The sequence below is a fragment of the Anopheles funestus genome, chromosome X, assembly GCF_943734845.2.
Source record: "Anopheles funestus chromosome X, idAnoFuneDA-416_04, whole genome shotgun sequence".
Classification (NCBI taxonomy): Eukaryota; Metazoa; Arthropoda; class Insecta; order Diptera; family Culicidae; genus Anopheles; species Anopheles funestus.
The window spans coordinates 7388260-7403496 of NC_064597.1; the positions used below are offsets into that span (position 1 = coordinate 7388260).

Genomic DNA, 15237 nt, shown 5'->3' on the forward strand with positions numbered 1-15237 from the left:
CTCGCTGGAGTAAATTTTGGGTTTTAGTCGGAGTCGGAATCAATTTTTTATACGCGGAGTCGGAGTCGGAATGACTCCGGCAGAAGTGAGCTCATGACTAGCCGGACTCATCTGGACCCATCCGGACTCCTCCGGAATCGATCGGACCCATTCGGACTCGATCGAACTTGGAGTCAACCGGACTCGCCGGAGTCAATTTTGGGTTTTAGTCGGAGTCGGAATCAATTTTTCATACGCGGAGTCGGAGTGGATCCACGATTCCCTACAGACGAGCCGGCTACGCGGTAGAAATAAGTGCAGTGAGCCAGAAACGGTCGGCGGAATCTTAGAGGTCGTTATGCCAACAAGAGAAAGAAAGAGTGAGAGAGAGAAAGAGAGAGAGCAAGAGATATCTTTGAGGTAATGACTAACACATGCATTAAAAAAGACTATTCTTTTCTTAAAAGTGACTATTCTTCCAACTATTCCTAGTTGGTCAACCTATCAGTAGTCAAGGTATACTACTTGCCTGTGTATTGTGGAAATTCTGTAGAATGATGGCTGGCTGCGAAAAGTAATCTGTGCAAAATATCGATACATCAGCGCATAATGAACAGGCTGCAAAATTCGACCACTGCATTTCCTAATTACAACTTCAATATGCGTTACTATATTTGGACTTGTAATGTAAGGTGCATTTTTCGGGTTCTGGTATCTACAGGTGTATGTGCTCATATTATCAGTTCACCACGAACGAATGAACTTCCAAGAAGCATGATGTTAGATCTGGTTCGATAAACGATTGGATTTTCCAACAGCATGCATACCCACAGACACACAAGCCCTTCAAAGGCACTGCTGATGGGCATTACCCGGGCGGAGACGTGGGGTACTGGAATTTGCATTTGAAACAACAAACCCGAAGAGGTAATCCGTTTCGACTGAACGGAGCATCACGGGCGGGAGACGGAGCATCCGATGGCATCGTTTGCTTCGCATCCAATTAGTGTCCGGGGGGGGCAATGGTTTGAGTCCCGGCAGCCGGGAGGGAGCGTTTGCTGTCAACACCCATCAACAAACGCCCAAAGCCAACCCCAAAACCCACGTACCGAGTGGTTTACCTGGCAGGAGTTTGGGTGTATATGTTTGCGGTTGACTTCACCTTTCCTGCCCGCACATCATAATAATTTATCTGATTGCCAGGTACCGATAGCGAAACTGAAGCACTTGCAGCTGCTTTCGGTTGCATACGGCACTGATCCATCTTTCTTTTTTCTTGTTTTTTTTTTTTTTTATTTTTGGGAAACACTGTACAAGATGGTCGATAATTGGAATCTCATTTAAACCGGACGCCGGTACTGTTTGCTGTTGCCTGCCTTGGCCCAAGGTTGCGCTTCAGCCGAAAGAGCAATTATTGGTTAAACTCAATCAGCAAATCGGGATGCGACCGTTAGCCTAATGCACGGTGACAGGATAATGAATTTTAGGGTCCGATTCCCGAGGTTGCTACAAAATGACCGTTTTTATTAGTTAAAAGCATCTCATTTCGCTCGGAATGCGCCCGGGCCCAGTGCGCTGGTGTGTCCTGCAGGAATCGCTTCAAAAGTTCGGGACTTTAAATTGCTTTTTTAATTATGACCAAGGTAGCTGGGCCACCTGGGGGAGTTGGTGTACTTTGGAGTGCCGCAGCGAACCACCGAATAGGGCAAACGGATTCAACTGTAAACTCTGGTTGCAGGTCCAGGTGGAAACTAAGTGTATATGGATGCTGGTTTTTATAATGCGTAAAGGGAATTGAGTTTATCTGCTGACGGTATTCGGTTGATGAATGGCGAGCGTTTCAAGGTAAATACAAAATTAAAGGTGAAGGATTTGTTTTTTCTTGGAATTTTTGGTATTGGACGGCTTGTTTCTACTGCCTTTTTTTTGCTGTTAATAAAGATGTATGGTATGATGAGTTCGTGTCAAACTATTGTAATACTTTGTAGATTAATGTTAACTTTTGTAATAAATTTTAATATTCCCCTACCCCTCAAGGTGAGAACGATTAACAACTTGATTTTTTGCATGTAAGTTCTTTCGATTTCGCTCTTCTCCTTTTCAGCGTAACGACCTACATCTTCTTGGGTGTTTAATTTAATAAAAGCTAACCTTAAAACCGCGTAGGATGAACAGCGTAAACATGTCCAAAAACCATTGTGTCCCGCACGGCGCACAAAAGAAAACTTGGAGAGTTTAAAAACAACTAAAACATGGGCGTACACATTCTTCTAGAAAATAATATCTCGAGGCATAATAACATGCATAATAGGACGGTTATTGGGGCTCTTGTGGGATCAAAATTGCTGCAACAATAACACGAGAACTCGCGTACAGGAGCAAGAAACGGTATCATTGGTATCGCATTGTTCTGGTTGGTTGGAAAGTTTCAACTTTTCTGAAGCCATTCCTCATTGATTGTTCGTCTATTTGAGGATATTGAAAACTGATGACATTCTTCGACTTTGTAGATCTTCGACTTTAAGATTTTCTGTTTACCAAGAACTTCAATTATTGAGACTGCAAATACAAAGAGTTGGTGGATATCTTCTACTATTGCAATGCTCTGAAGATTGGGAAGGTATTAAAGGGCTGGGATGGCTTCTCAAGCTGATTTCCAAGTATTTCTGTAGCATAGAGATCCAGATGCAAGAAGTGGTGTTTTAGTGATGTCTTAGTTGCTCTTTATTCCAGTGTTGAGAACTTGAAATTTCTGAGAAATAGACTTATGGAGCTGGGTCTCGTCTAGTCCAGTCTTTGAGGGAGATTTGAGGATGTTCTTGAGCTTATTGAGATTGCATTCTTAAGACTTGAGACTCAAGACTCGCTTGTCGTCTACTATAGCTCAAGAGATCTTAAGTGTCGTATTTCTACATGCAAGTTATTCAGTTCTTACTTGCAAGTTGCAACTCAGGTTGATACATTTGTGATCTTTGTTCAAACCAGTCAACTATCTGCCTTCAATTCTCCCATTGTCCAACCGTATTATGGTAATCGGTTCAGCGTCTTAAAGACGAAAGCGATTTAATCGTCGAAAGTTGGAACGATCGTTAATCGTTTTCGGTTTCGTTACAATGCTTACGTCACGATTAAGGTCTGTTTCGCTCGAATCGTTGAAAATCCCCCGGTTTTTTTTGCTATTCCATTCAACAAACCTGATGCGATGGTACGGCATACAAAAAGTTAACTAGTGTCGCGTGTCGCGTGCATTGATTGTGCGATGAATAATTGATGGATCATCCGCACTTAACACAATCATGACCTCCACTCTCTCTCTCCCTCTTCCTCTAGCTCGTGCGCTCTCTTTCTTCCTCTCATTATATATTTTAAGCGTGCAACACGTTTACAAATATTGATGTGACTGGGTGTTTGATCGGTGTGCAATCATCGCTTTCACTTCGGTTTGTTATGCGATCGGTTTTCCGTCCGTTCCTCCGTTTTGATTCCAACAGACACCGTGCAGCTACAATTAAGGGTGATTAAATCGACACGGAAAGCATTGAGAAAGCATTGAGTGCATTGATCGTTTAATTTACAATTTTATGTTTTTAGTTCTATCGAGTTCTGTCGGTAGAAGAGAGAGAGGGAGAAAGAGAGAAATAGCCCGCAAGCGGGAAATTGAAATATTTTCCTAAACGAAATCGTGGATTAGAATAAAGTGAATGGACAGCACAAAGCGCCCCGCCCTAGGGGTTCGGTAGCCTCTTATAGCCTTTTTTGGTGAAAAATGGTACGATGAAGTGAGAAGAATTAAAATATCAGTTGAAATTGATTTTCCAACTTTTCCGACTTTTCCCCCCCTGCGAAAGAGAAGTTTGCTGCTGTGTTCAGGCTGCGTTTTTTTTTGTTGCCGAATGTTTGTGAAGATTAGAATCGCACCCCTGAACTGATGACCGGATGAGTGTCACGCTTCACCTCTGGGTTTCGTTTCGGTAACCTTCTCCCTTTTTCCTGTTTTCTTTTTTTTTGTTCGAACAAGCCCTGCGGGCAAAATAGCTCGGTTTCAGCATGTTGCCTCTGTTACTCCTACACGAAAAAATTTTGTATTCGTGTAGGAGTAACAGAGGCAGCATGCTAAAACTGAGCTATTTTGCCCGCAGGGAGGTGTCTGGGTTTTCTTGTTGTTGCCGTTCTTTCGGAATCGGACACGAAGGTGTGTTTTTTTCTTTTTGGTTTTGTAGGTGAAGATTTTCTTGCCTGGGTTACTGCTAAAAATAACAAGCAATATCGTTTCGGCAGTAAAGTCTCGAATTTCCTGTTCCCTATCACCACCGGTCCACCATTTGGGATCGAACATTTTCCAGGAAGATCACCTTTTTTTGGCCAACAAAAAAAATGGAAAAAATAGAAGGAAAATTTATACCCTGTGTTAGAGGGGGTTTTTTTTGGGGTATTTTACACAAAACTCTGCTCTACTAAAGACGCTCCTACCTTATACAGATTGTTTCGTTTTTAAATGTTACGGTAGTTTGGAAACACTCTTCCACTCACGCATCACACTTTTGCGAGGGTGTAGCTCAATCATACTCAAAAGGAAAAGCAAAAAAAAAAGCAAATGAAAGAGACGACGAACCAAGCCATTAATTGCATTTTCATCTGGTGTACGTGCTTCGCCTCTAAAATGTCTTTTACTGCCAGAGGGGATTTTATTGTGTGTTGGCGTGCGTTTTTCAGCACTTCACAAACTCCTAGAACTGGGTAATACCGTATGTCCGGTGTGCAGAAAACCGGAAAAAATATATATATACAACACCCCTTGCTTAGTGAGAAAATACCTCCATACTGAGTTCCCAGGCTATTCTCAGCGGGGAAAAAAAAACTGCGCTATTAGGTATCGCGTTCCATCGGGGTCCATTTTTCCGCGTATTTTAAAAACCCGTATGTGGTTGCAGTGATGTTCGCATCTCGTTCGCATCTAGCTGCACTCTGCCTTTGATTTTGAGCAAACCGATCGATTTGAGATACGTTCATGCCCACCTAAACTATCTTGTTTTGTAGCAATGTGGACAAAAAAGCAGAAACTCATAAGCATTGTTTCATCCTGATTGAAATATGAATCAGTGTGTACCATATTCCGCTGGATGCGGTCGTGCATGGTGTGTGTGTGTACGTGAATCGGTATTTAAATTTTTGGAATGATTTTTTTTGTCGTTGAAATGCATTTTCCTATCGTTGTTTGTTGTGCTAAAACCACAGGTGAAACTTTTTTAAACGAATGAAGAAATCAGCAACACATTTCTGTTGCTGGCTATGGCTGAAGCATTCTCAAAGAGATATGATGAAAATATTCTGGAACTGTTTTAACAGGTGTGTTTTATACTGGTGACTGTTTGGAAAACAAAAATCTCCACTGGGTTTTAGGGGGAAACACATGTTTCACCTTAATGGAACCAACAACAGTCGATGAGTCTGTGCTTAAAACCGTACGTGAAAAGATCTTTTCTTAGTTTCGTACTTGAATTGGTTTGCTGGTGAGGTTTATAATTGTGCAATCGTGCTTGAATTTTAGCAGTATAATCGGTTTATGGTTCTTTCGTGCTTTGTTGATGTTCCGTAGAAGTGTCCCATACGAATAGCATGATAACAAAGAAATCACTAATCTCGTACACATTAGCAATACGAGTCAGGGGGTTTTGTGAGCCATTTCTCGATGCGTCTTCGCCTAAGGTTTTCACAATACAAGCTTAAAATATAATTATCAAAGAATCAAAACCAAGCTGTATAGATGTTTTATGTCCTCGCAGACATAAGGACTTACCTTTTTTTTTGGGAAATTTAGAAAAATTTATAACTGTGATATCTTTAATGCGAATTTGTTGCAATAAGTTTCTTTTCACTCAAATAATGCTTTAAATTAAAAAAAGAATAAAAAATCGAAAAAAAAATTTCAAAAAAATTTTCCACTCGAAAATTTCATAAGGCTTACCCCTTACGATTTTTTTGGGTAATTTTGCAAAAAAAATTAAATTGTTTTATTTTAATGCCAATGGGTTGCAATGAGTTTCTTTTCACTCTCGTAACGCTTGAATTAAAAAAAAGAGTGAAAATTAATAAAAAAATCAAAAAATTCAAAAAAAAAGAAAGTTTTCCTCATTTTTGCACCAAATTTTGCCTATAATTCGGTCGGTATCCCACGGATCGCCAATCTTTAACTTGTGGTCGATAGATGGTACCAATGGCTACATTTTCTTCTTGGACGGCCATGCCCTCAGATGTCTGTGCCAGGAGTTATTCGAGGAACCAAGTTCCTTACCCTGTTTGAGAAAATGTAAAATTTTCCTCATTTTTGAGCAATGTAGCAAAAATTTTAAATGTGATATATTTTGATGGGAATTTGTTGCAATAAGTTTCTTTTCACTTAAATAGTGCTTTAAATTAAAAAAAGAATAAAAAATCAGAAAAAAATTTAAAAAACATTTTTCACTCGAAAATTTCATAAGGCTTACCCCTTACGATTTTTTTGGGAAATTTTGCAAAAAAAATAAAATTGTTTTATTTTAATCCCAATGGGTTGCAATGAGTTTCTTTTCACTCTAATAATGCTTGAAATAAAAAAAAGAGTGAAAAATAATAAAAAAATCAAAAAATTAAAAAAAAAATGAAAATTTTCCTGATTTTTGCACCAACTTTTGCCTATAACTCGGTCGGTATCCAATGGATCGCCAAACTTTAACTTGTGGTCGATAGATGGCATCAATGGCTACATTTTCTTCTTGGACGGCCATGCCCTTAGATGTCTGTGCCAGAAGTTATTCGAGGAACCAAGTTCCTTACCCTGTTTGAGAAAATTTAAAATTTTCCTCAGTTTTGAGCAATGTAGCAAAAATTTTAAATGTGATATATTTTGATGGGAATTTGTTGCAATAAGTTTCTTTTCACTTAAATAGTGCTTTAAATTAAAAAAAGAATAAAATATCGGTAAAAAATTTCAAAAAAATTTTTCACTCGAAAATTTCATAAGGGTTACCCCTTACGATTTTTTTGGGAAATTTTGCAAAAAAAATTAAATTGCTTTATTTTAATGCCAATGGGTTGCAATGAGTTTCTTTTCACTCTAATAATGCTAGAAATAAAAAAAGAGTGAAAAATAATAAAAAAAATCAAAAAAATAAAAAAAAATGAAAATTTTCCTCATTTTTGCACCAAATTTTGCCTATAACTCGGTCGGTATCCAACGGATTGCCAATCTATAACTTGTGGTCGATAGATGGCCATTGGTTGACTCCAGTTTTTTCCACTCAAATATTGCTCATCCGATCTATGTTGAGCCTTGGGGTTGCCTGAAGCCCAAAAACTGAAGTGAGCGAAAACTTAAGTATCGCTCATTTTACTTACAATCCTTTTGCCCTATTATGTTTCTTTCAACATCCAAATCGAGATAGCTTAAGTTACAAAGCAGTTAAAAATAAAAACACACCACAGTTTGTTCATATTAGAAAACAACAACAAAATATATACTCATACACTGTTTTATTTTATTTGTTTTGTTTTCTTCGTTTCATTTCACACAGAGATTTTTGTGAGTGGGAGATGTGTATTGTGTACGTGTTCGTGTGTGTTGGTGTAATTCTATAAATACATCCTCATTATCTGCATCAATTTCAAATGGTTTTTTGTTGTTGCTAAATTTGCTTTAAATGTGTTTCCAAAGGTTGTGTTGTTTATGTTGTTTCGTGTCATTTAATGATGTTTGTGTGCGTGTGTCGGCTCTCATTATTCTCGCGCACGAAGGCAGCGATGGTGAGCGTAAATGGTTGTTATTGGTATGTGTTTTGTTTCGTGTAAAATCCATTGTTGACGCTTCCTTATAGGAAACCACATCAGCACAATACGATCACCATTTATCTAATGTTATTATCAATATTTTGTTTACGATCGAGCTCATTCCGTACCCACATATGCGGCAAATGTTACGTCCCTAACAATGTAGTGAAATATTTTCATTGAATTTTTGATTTTCATCTCACACGCGCACACATACACACAGTTACATTCTCTGCTTTGTTACCACTTAATAGTGTTTTGTTAATTTCTTATTATTGTTTTTTTTTCTTCTAAATTTTGGTTTTGGGTTTTTAAAAACGACTACACGCGATTTGGGCTTTACGATACGTTGGATTTTATTTCTTTTGCGAGAGAGTAGAATAAAGATAGTGAAGAGTTTGCTTTTTTTACTGTTGAGTTTTGGGGAAATTTTTTAGATTAAAATTACATAAATAAAATGGAAAGTTAGGTAACAGTTAGTTAGTAAACAGAACTGAAATAGGAAAGAACAGTGTGGTTTGAATTACTTCTATAGAACCTTGCGGGAGACAAGTTTAGATTTGTTTTTTTGGTACGTTTTGTAGTTTCAAAGTTTAAAGTTTTGTTTTGATCGTTGTTAAACAATGTTTCCACGTGTCAAACTACGATGAAACCAGCGAATGTTTTGTTATCGTATTTTGTTTTTTTTGTTTGTTTAATAATTATTTTTCCCTCTTTCTCTCTCTATAAAATATATTACGTATTTATCATCTAACATTACATATTTACGTTCGATGTAACTTTTTTCTGTATTTTTTTAAACAAACTTAAAAAAAAGACTCTTTTATGCCAAATTGAGTCTTCCTAAGTGTATTCACCTTTCAACCAGAATCGTGAAAATGGTTTTATTTTTTTGTTCTCTTTTAACCCCGCTCCGCCATGTTTTTATTTACCATTTTTATGGCGAATCTTTACACACTCAACACTGTATTACCATGAAACAGATGCGAGACTTTTGACAGTTATCGATTAGCGGGTGTTAGACGATTGTTTTTTCTTTCTTTCTTTCTTACGGAGAACCGACGGTGCACCGAATGTGTATGTGAACATTACCATGAAAGCAACACGTAACGTTAAGCACATTTTCCATTTCACGGTATTTGAAGTTGTTGATTAAAACATCTAATTACGGATCAGCACCGATGGAAGGTGGTTCATCAAAAACCACCTCTTCATAAAACAGCCAAACATCAACACCTTCGCCGAACGGTTAGCTTTGCCTTGATTTGATTCGCATTACAGTTTTGGTTTGTCTGTTTTTTTTTTGTTTTTAATTCCACTTTCGCTTATCACGTACAATTTTGCTTCACACGGCTAACGTACCGTACCGTTTATGCGGTTATGTGCAAACATTATTCTAACGATACGGTACCGAGACTGAATAAATGGTTAAATTAGTTTGTTTTTTCCCCTCACTCCCTAAAGATGATCGCCGAATGTAGCGTTGATTTCTAAAGTTGATAGTGATCACAATTTTGGTTCGTTTTGCTTTTTTTTCCACCACCGTCCCGTTCCGTACATGAAGGTTATATTCTAGTTATTTTTTTTTATACCTTACTAATCGATAAACGAATGCACTTACATTAGCTCCACAGTTTTATTACTGTGATTTATGAGCGTTCTGTATTGGGGTGTTTTTTTATCAATCCTCTTTCCCCTTCCCCACATCTCGCAAAGGAACAAAACAAAAAACAAAAAAAACCCAACAATATTAAAACTATTTATTTAAAAACCATAAAATATTGTCTTAGATGTAAAACAAACTAAACAGTTCCGGTTTGTGTGGCAAACACGCGAACACGTTTCGTACGTTTAATTTCTTAATCTTATTACTTATGGCACCAAGGTTGTATCATACCCTCAACACGAGAGCATTTAGAAATGCTTACAAACTGTGTTTTTTTTGTTTATTATTTTGTTTTAAAGTTCATTCCTAATGGAGACGCCTGGTCTTTCACGTGGTAATGGAGACGCCTGGTGGCGCGTATAAAAATGGTAACGCCCTGTACTGTTACTGCGTTGTGCAATGCAAGGTAACGCACCGAGCGTTAGCTTCCTTTCGTTTCGCTATATTAAACTCCTATAACACAGGTAACACCAAACATCAAACATCATCTGGAATATGGAGCGGTTGCCCATCACCTCCCCCCCCCCTCCCCCCTTCTCTCACAACGTAAGCTGCGGTTCCCATTTGTTCTACTAATTATATGTGATTTTTTAAATATATTTTTGTTAAAAAACATATATAATGCGCTAAATTGAAACCACCAGCATCCGAAGTGTGTGGTGCCGTATCAAAGCGACTCAACATTACCAACACCACACCAAATCTGGTTCAAGCTTAAGCATAAAACGGTTGTTTTCCGTATGTAAACCCCTTCCCACCCAGCGGTTAAACCGCTTTTGTGGGAAAGTTTTTTTTTTCTTTTACTTTTAGTTATGATTTCTGGTAAGTTTCACCACGCGCTTCAAGTGTACTATTCGTTGCCTCGTGACGTCTCTGCAGCTGTTTTTTTATAGATGGATGGCACAGTACCTTGACATTTGATCATACAGCAAATACAGCAAAAAACGTAAGTGGAAAGGAAGAAAGTTTACCTTCACGAGCTGCTTGTACAAGTTTATTCCTAAATAGCATCAGTTGCGCATATGCTGCAAAACTCTTTGCGTTAGAAAAGTGTTTCGTATTTGTTTGTTTTTTTTTGTTGTTGGTTTGTTTGTTTATATCAACATCAACACTGTACGGGTAAGGTAAGACAAACATGCATTCGCTTATTGTGTAATATTGGGGCTGTAAAGCTACATTGTTTCGTTTTGCGCGGGTTTTGCGTAAACAATGTCGTTCGCGTTTCGCTCCACTCACGTTCGATCGGTTCGTTTATACCTTAGCGCCATGTTCTAGAAACTACTTGCTACCAATAGTGAACTGATTATAGCCCTGTGCTGCGTAGTAATCGTTTGTATTTATAACAGTACAAGCCCCGACCATTGATGATGCTTGCATTTTTGTACGTTGATGTTTTTTTTTTCAAATATATCAGACATCACCATACAAGTCTGTAGACAAATCTGCACATTGATATCCGCTCACAAAAACTATATCGCAAATGTTGCGTCTTTTTTTCGGGGGGGGGGGGGGACTAAATTGGGATTTTTTTTCGTGCCTCCAATATTACGCATCGCATCACCCGAAACTTCCAAATGCGTGTACGCAATAACATCTATTTACGAACGTATTACTTATAGACTAATTTCTTCATAATTTGCAGATGACATTCAAAACAAAAACACACCTTATGTCATTGCACTGTTTGGCTGTCAAACTCGTCCATCGAACTGTCAAAGGAGAAGTTGACAATATCCACGCTCGCTGAAGCGACGAATGTGGTTACTATTAACTTCCCACTGTAAAATAAAAACACACACACATTTACACCCATAAAACGGCATGAGGATGGCGATAAGGATGCAACAAACTTGGAAGATTGGAAACGTACCGCGATGCATTTTGTGTTGTATAATTGGTAATAATGGTACAAAGTTATCGCAAAACAGGAGCAGCAACTGTGTGTTCAAAGCGTTGAACCGATAATGTGGCCCTGTTCCGGTTGAGGTTAAATTAATTACGTGTGCGTGTTTTGGTGCAGGAAGGCGACAAGAAACACCCCCTCTCCACCCCCGTCGTATAAATACTCGCACACGCACACCAAGCGGAGAATGGGGAAAAAAGAGGAATTCCAAAGCGATTCAATTACCATTACCCAATCGAGCATAACGGACAATCAGCCACCCACCAGGGTGGGTGAGTGTGTTGTAAATACGCCACGTGCCACCTTTTGCATTATGTCCCGATGCACCACAGAGGGGACGACCGTCGGCGACTGTTAGACGAGAGAGCGGTTTCGTGGAGTTCCTGCGAGAAATCCCTCCAGGGAGTCCCTCCAGAGTTCAACATAGTCGTTGCTTTTGTTCGCGATTCAGTGGACAAGCAGAACGGCAGCTTTTGAATTGCAGATTCTATGACTTCCGAAGGCAATAGCAAAAAAAAAACGGGAAAGATATTAACAGACCTACCTCAAAAGTAGTGCAATCAGCACGATAATGAACATTTGTCCCAGATCTTGGCGCGAAACATTGATGGATGTTATTGTTCTAGCTGTACCCTTTTACACGTGACAGATGAAGAAGATTGTGCCACATCACCTGACTTCTGGTGGGAGTTCTATAAAATATAGCTAATCATAAAGCGGGAATTGTGTTGATACTATTGTTATCGAGGATGATTATTCTCCAGTTTTCATATCCACGTCCAAGATGAGAGTTCCCGTACTCGTCTAGAACAAGCTCACATCAAGCTATACATTCATACACTCAATATGACCGTAGTTGTGAATGGGTTCTAACGCCAAAGTATCATTACTAAACGGGTGCCATAGAATCACTGTTATCAACTTTATCCGCCTCAGTATCAGTGACAGTAGCCGGGGAAAAAGTTGTTTTGTTCTTTACAAATTACCTGGAATGCATCCCCTCGGGAGGGGAGAGGAGGAGAGGAGGGAGTTTACCTTCTCGAGGTAAAGGTACACCGGTACACAGGCTGAAACCAATAAGCTAAACGATTCCCAAACACCACCCATGCAGCAGCATGTCGATAATGTTCACAACACAACGTTAGCGGACGGAGTATATATCTATATGTTGAGCAAGGTCGGGAGCAACAGTGTACTCCCCACTGACTAATAGCTCTCTCTCTTTCGGTGTCTGTGTGTGATAACACCCCCCCCCCCCCCCGGGGCCCACGGTGAAGTAAACCCAAACCGCAGACACGCACACGGGTGCGGTGTCGCTAACCAGGCAAACATCGACGGCCTCCATTTACATATATGGCCGGAGGGGCTACTCGGGTGTACGGCGGGGGGGCCTGTTCGCCCACGAAATGGTATGGTTCTCCTGTGGGAAATAAATACGATAAGCCACTCGTACACTCCACGGGTCCACGGGCTGAGTCGGGAGTGTCTTTTCCAAACTTGCTGCCTGGTTCATCCCGACCACACAAAATGTGTAAAAGGTGTTGCTACCTTTGCATCTAATTATTTTCCTTCTACACACCTTGGCTAGTGTGACATACTGGTGACCTTTATCATGATATCAACTTGTGCCTGTTGGTAATAGCAAGAAAACCCTCAGAATACAACGATAAAAACATGTTTGTCCTCAGTAGTGCTTCTAGATGGATTGTTTTCAAGACAATTCTAATTCATCTAGTTGAGTACTCGAAGTTTGCGAGTTACTCCAGCATTGCCTGAGCGATCGATGGAGCGGATCTACACCAGTAGATCTCGGCTGGGGCTACGCTCCGTGCTGGTACGCAGTAGCAGCTTAGCCCCAACTCCACCACCGCTCGTGCCCAACTCTCAGACATCGTCCTGGAAGGTGATGCGATCACGCGACTTGGTGGAGCTGCGTGTCGAACCACTCGTCGAGTACGTCCGGTGGAACCGACGCTCGAGCTCGATCGAGCGCCTCGGCCCAAACGCTTGCGTACGCTCGCCAGTTAATGGTCCAACGGGTAGTGGCACACCTCCCGGCAGCTGACTGCTTCGTCGATGCATCGGAGACCGGGCACGCCGAGGCGAGATACTCCCAGCTGTTGCCGGTGGGGCAGGAAGCTGAGCGGAGGGTTGCGCTGGAAGCTGAGCACCACCCGTCTGGTGTGATGGTGCAGGTGGTTCAGGCAAACTCGCCGAAACCGCTGCTGCAGCAGCTTCGAAGTAATCGTCGAAATTGGTAGAAAACTTGAGCTTGGAGTTTTGCCGCACCAGATACTGCTCGTACGTTTTCTCGCGCTGTATCATCTCCTGTATGTCCATGCTGCGTTCCCGCTCGAGCTGATCGATTATCTCCAGATCACGCGACAGTGTGCTGAACGAACCCTTGCGCGATGAGTACTCACTCTCGCTGATCGACACGATGGAAGGTGTCGCCTTCAGGATGCCTACGGGGCGCTTGCGGGCGGATGGCTGTGATACCGAGCTGAAGATCTCCGACTCGTCATCATCATCGCCCGCACCCGATTCACCACCGCCGCCACCCGCAATCGATTCACTCTCACCACGATCGTCCGGAGCTGACGGGTACAATGGGCGCGTCGAAGACATATGTGAAGAGGCTTGCGTTTGAGCGGAACTACGTCGCCGGTACGGTGCACCGAGCGTACCGACGTGAGCACCATTGTGCGCACGCCTTACACCGGCACCGAGCGGATCGTCCGCGTACAGTGGTCCCGCATCCGGACCGGTGCAGCAGTAGGTACTCGACGTAATGTCCGAACTATTGCCAACGAGTGAACTCACATCGTCCTCATCCTCTGCCTGCGACAGCTGGGAAGTTTGCCGACTGTGGGTACTGTACCGACGGGGATACAGTGGAGCCGTACTGCTTGTCCTGCTTGCCCGACTTGCCGTCGACCGGACGGACGAGTTGTGGGCGGATGAGGTGAGCGTTCGGTTCGACTTCACCGACGGCGTCTTGTGGAAGTTGCTCTCCTCGATGCGCAGCGGCGGTGGTAGCTGACGGCGCGGTCTCCCCATGGACGACTGGCGCGAAATCGTAGTCTCCACTGTGCGTGCACTGTTGCTTGCCGGTGACTTGGTTGGTTCGCTGCCGATGCTCATGGAGGTTGTTGCTGTACCGTTCGTGACAGTTAGTGTTGCCTCGGACTGTAACGAAGATGCACGCGCACCAGAACGGCCAGATGCAGTGCGACGGTGCGGTGGAGATCCTGGACGTCCAGACGACGCTCCCGAAGACTTCAGCGGCCCCACAGATACGGACATTGGTGTAGCTGTGGGAGCATTCTTACCCAGTGTTTGGCCCGTTGGTGTACTGCCGGTTTCGTCCAATGAATGTTCCGACCGGGTATTTGTGTTACGCCGGGATGACAAACGCAGATAGCCTCGTAAACGCTCTTTTGTTGGTCTGTTGGTAAAAAGGTAATAAAATAGAGGAAAAGATAATAACTGATTAGCTCCTTACATACAAGCAAGAGATCTGTTTTATTGATAAAGAAAGATAATCAAAAAGGAAATGTTGAACTACGAAGTCCAGTAGCCTTTCGAGACTGAAGAGTTGAGTTGAAATTGGTGTCCATGTAATCAGATAATTGAATATTATCGCGTAGCAACAAGTTTCGCAAACGTAAAACAGAATTGAGCTCATTTGCCGATGTAGTTATCGTTCTGCACTATTTGGGAAAGTTTGAAAGTAGCTGGCGTAGGATTTCAATTTGTTTTTATTCTCCCCGACCTAGCGACATTAAGCCTGGCATCCCAGTTCTAACGATTCGGTCCGAATTACCCGATCCACTGGAGGACATTACCGTGTAATTGGGATTTTTAACGCTCTTTGCTATCTAAA

At 41.5% G+C, this 15237-nt stretch overlaps 1 protein-coding gene across 2 annotated transcripts in view; it reads right to left on the bottom strand.

Moving 5' to 3' along the window:
* Positions 1-7471: 7471 nt before the first annotated feature.
* The window catches only part of LOC125761521 (G-protein coupled receptor moody), a 74534-nt gene continuing 66768 nt past the window's right edge, over positions 7472-15237 (bottom strand). For both annotated transcript variants that reach the window (XM_049422738.1, XM_049422729.1), the window contains one exon: positions 7472-14799. In XM_049422738.1, the coding sequence (XP_049278695.1) occupies positions 13236-14799 (1564 nt within the window). In that variant the 3' untranslated portion in view covers positions 7472-13235. The remainder of the gene's footprint in view (positions 14800-15237) is intronic.